At 51.5% G+C, this 4237-nt stretch overlaps 1 gene segment (V, D, J or C); it reads right to left on the bottom strand.

The window, feature by feature from the left end:
- The window catches only part of LOC106899897, a gene marked incomplete at its 3' end in the record, with an annotated part of 12641 nt that extends 12242 nt beyond the window's left edge, over positions 1-399 (bottom strand). Inside the window, 1 exon segment of the C gene segment in view lies at positions 93-399. Within this exon segment, the coding sequence occupies positions 93-399 (307 nt within the window).
- Positions 400-4237: the final 3838 nt, after the last annotated feature.

Genomic DNA, 4237 nt, shown 5'->3' on the forward strand with positions numbered 1-4237 from the left:
GGTGGCCACCGAGACATGACACAAGGCCAGCACCAACCCTGACCCAAGCTGGTGGCCACCAAGAGGTCACATGAGCCCCAGGGGCAACTTACCGCCACTTTCGATGGTCTTGGTGGTGGTCCCCGTGGGGCTGTGGGCCACCGTGCACTGGAAGTTGTTGTCCACCTGGTTGACCGGGACGGTGAACTGGGAGATGAGGTTGTAGTAGCCTCCAGCAACTGGGAGAACTGGGAAGGTGGCCTGCTGCCCGGAGACGGGGCTGGTCCAGGAGATGGTGGCCGGTTCGGGGAAGAAGTCGGCGGCCAAACAGGCCACGCTGACCGTGGGGTCGTCGCAGTCGCAGGGCACCAAGGGGTAGACCTTGGGGGCGGTGGCTTTGGCTACGAAGGAGAAGACCATCGTTGAGAGGGGTGTTGGGGGGGCTACTGGCATGGACCACCCCCCCGTGGAGCTCTGGTGGCCCCAGTTGTCCCTCTCCTGGAGCTTGGCTACCAAAAGCCAGCGCTTGGCTACCTTAGAAGGGCTTAAACCTGAACTTGGCTACCAGAATCCAACGCTGGGCTACCTTAGAAGGGCTTAAGGCTGAGCTTGGCTACCAAAACACAACGCTGGGCTACCTTAGAAGAGCCAGTGGCCAGCAGAGGAACAAGTCCTTGCCCAAGTGGCCACCACTTTTTTGGGGGGCGTGGAGGGGGAGGGGGGAGCTGGTAGCCCAGGTTGCCCGAAAGGAGGAGGAAGTGGCCACGAAATGAAACTGGTGGCCCCTGAGAAGGAGGAAGTTGCCGTGGGGCCTGAGAATTTCCCCCGAGTCCCGTTTCTCACCCCAAAAACCGAAGCCCCGCCCCTTGATGATGTCACAGAGTCGGGGACTACACCTCCCCCCCCCCAACTAGCCCAAAGGGCTCGGCCGGTGAGTGTCTTGGAAATGGGGCTTGTCTAGAGAGGGGGAAGCCAAGCGTGGCTACCGAAACTCCACACTTGGCTACCCCAGAAAAGGTTAAACCTGAGCTTGGCTACTAAAATCCATCCTGGGCTACAAAAGAAGAGCTTAAAGGTGAGCTTGGCTACTAAACCCCAATGCTTGGCTACCTCAGAAGGGCTTAAAGGTGAATTTGGCTACTAAAACCCAAGGCTTGGCTACCTTAGAAGGGCTTATACTCGAGCTTGGCTACTGAAACCCAACGCTGGGCTTGTCTAGACAGGGGGAAATCAAGCGTGGCTACTGAAACTCAACACTTGGCTACCCCAGAAAAGCTTAAACCTGAGCTGGGCTACTAGGAATCAAGGCTGGGCTACCTTAGATGGGCTTAAACTTGAGCTGGGCTACTAAAATTCATCCTGGGCTACAAAAGAAGAGCTTAAAGGTGAGCTTGGCTACTAGAACCAGAGGCTTGGCTACTGCAAAAGAGCTTAAGGCTGAGCTTGGCTACTAAACCCCAACGCTTGGCTACCATAGAAGAGCTTATACTGGGCTTGTCTAGACAGGGGGAAATCAAGCGTGGCTACCAAAACTCAACGCTTGGCTACCCCAGAATGGCTTAAGGCTGAGCTGGGCTACCAGAACTCAAGGCTGGGCTTCCTTAGAAGAGCTTAAAGGTCAATTTGGCTACTAAAACCCAATGCTTGGCTACCTCAGAGGGGCTTAAACCTGAGCTTGGCTACTAAAATGGGCTTAAAGGTGAATTTGGCTACTAAAACCCAAGGCTTGGCTACCTTAGAAGGGCTTATACTTGAGCTGGGCTACTGAAACCCAACGCTGGGCTTGTCTAGACAGGGGGAAATCAAGCGTGGCTACCAAAACTCAACGCTTGGCTACCCCAGAATGGCTTAAGGCTGAGCTGGGCTACCAGAACTCAAGGCTGGGCTTCCTTAGAAGAGCTTAAAGGTCAATTTGGCTACTAAAACCCAATGCTTGGCTACCTCAGAGGGGCTTAAACCTGAGCTTGGCTACTAAAATCCATCCTGGGCTACCACAGAAGAGCTTAAAGGTGAGCTTGGCTACTGAAACCCAAGGCTTGGCTACCATAGAAGACCTTAAAGGTGAGCTTGGCTACCAAAGCCCAAAGCTTGGCTACCATAGAAGAGCTTAAGGCTGAGCTTGGCTACTGAAACCCAAGGCTTGGCTACCTCAGAAGGGCTTAAAGGTGAATTTGGCTACCAAAGCCCAATGCTTGGCTACCTTAGAAGAGCTTAAGGATGAACGTGGCTACTAAATCTCAATGCTTGGCTACCTCAGAAGAGCTTAAAGGTGAATTTGGCTACTGAAACCCAAGGCTTGGCTACCTTAGAAGAGCTTATACTCGAGCTTGGCTACTGAAACCCAACGCTGGGCTTGTCTAGACAGGGGGAAGTCAAGCGTGGCTACCAAAACTCAACGCTTGGCTACCCCAGAAAAGCTTAAACCTGAGCTGGGCTACTAGGAATCAAGGCTGGGCTACCTTAGATGGGCTTAAACTTGAGCTGGGCTACTAAAATCCATCCTGGGCTACCACAGAAGAGCTTAAAGGTGAGCTTGGCTACTAGAACCAGAGGCTTGGCTACTGCAAAAGAGCTTAGAAGTGAGCTTGGCTACTAAAACTCAATGCTTGGCTACCTCAGAAGGGCTTAAAGGTGAATTTGGCTACTAAAACCCAATGTTTGGCTACCATAGAAGAGCTTATACTCGAGCTTGGCTACTGAAACCCAACGCTGGGCTTGTCTAGACAGGGGGAAGCCAAGCGTGGCTACCAAAACTCAACGCTTGGCTACCCCAGAAAGGCTTAAACCTGAGCTTGGCTACCAGGACTCAAGTCTTGGCTACCTTAGATGGGCTTAAACATGAGCTGGGCTACTAAAATTCATCCTGGGCTACAAAAGAAGAGCTTAAAGGTGAGCTTGGCTACTAGAACCAGAGGCTTGGCTACTGCAAAAGAGCTTAAGGCTGAGCTTGGCTACTAAACCCCAACGCTTGGCTACCATAGAAGAGCTTATACTGGGCTTGTCTAGACAGGGGGAAATCAAGCGTGGCTACCAAAACTCAACGCTTGGCTACCCCAGAATGGCTTAAGGCTGAGCTGGGCTACCAGAACTCAAGGCTGGGCTTCCTTAGAAGAGCTTAAAGGTCAATTTGGCTACTAAAACCCAATGCTTGGCTACCTCAGAGGGGCTTAAACCTGAGCTTGGCTACTAAAATCCATCCTGGGCTACCACAGAAGAGCTTAAAGGTGAGCTTGGCTACTGAAACCCAAGGCTTGGCTACCATAGAAGACCTTAAAGGTGAGCTTGGCTACCAAAGCCCAAAGCTTGGCTACCATAGAAGAGCTTAAGGCTGAGCTTGGCTACTGAAACCCAAGGCTTGGCTACCTCAGAAGGGCTTAAAGGTGAATTTGGCTACCAAAGCCCAATGCTTGGCTACCTTAGAAGAGCTTAAGGATGAACGTGGCTACTAAATCTCAATGCTTGGCTACCTCAGAAGAGCTTAAAGGTGAATTTGGCTACTGAAACCCAAGGCTTGGCTACCTTAGAAGAGCTTATACTCGAGCTTGGCTACTGAAACCCAACGCTGGGCTTGTCTAGACAGGGGGAAGTCAAGCGTGGCTACTGAAACTCAACGCTTGGCTACCCCAGAAAAGCTTAAACCTGAGCTGGGCTACTAGGAATCAAGGCTGGGCTACCTTAGATGGGCTTAAACTTGAGCTGGGCTACTAAAATCCATCCTGGGCTACCACAGAAGAGCTTAAAGGTGAGCTTGGCTACTAGAACCAGAGGCTTGGCTACTGCAAAAGAGCTTAGAAGTGAGCTTGGCTACTAAAACTCAATGCTTGGCTACCTCAGAAGGGCTTAAAGGTGAATTTGGCTACTAAAACCCAATGTTTGGCTACCATAGAAGAGCTTATACTCGAGCTTGGCTACTGAAACCCAACGCTGGGCTTGTCTAGACAGGGGGAAGCCAAGCGTGGCTACCAAAACTCAACGCTTGGCTACCCCAGAAAGGCTTAAACCTGAGCTGGGCTACCAGAACTCAAGGCTGGGCTTCCTTAGAAGAGCTTAAAGGTCAATTTGGCTACTAAAACCCAATGCTTGGCTACCTCAGAGGGGCTTAAACCTGAGCTTGGCTACTAAAACCCAACCTGGGCTACCTCAGAAGGGTTTAAAGGTGAATTTGGCAACTGAAACCCAAGGCTGGGCTACCTTAGAAGAGCTTATACTCGAGCTTGGCTACTGAAACCCAACGCTGGGCTTGTCTAGACAGGGGGAA

The sequence above is a fragment of the Calidris pugnax genome, unplaced genomic scaffold (assembly GCF_001431845.1).
Source record: "Calidris pugnax isolate Ruff unplaced genomic scaffold, ASM143184v1 scaffold1001, whole genome shotgun sequence".
Taxonomy (NCBI): domain Eukaryota; kingdom Metazoa; phylum Chordata; class Aves; order Charadriiformes; family Scolopacidae; genus Calidris; species Calidris pugnax.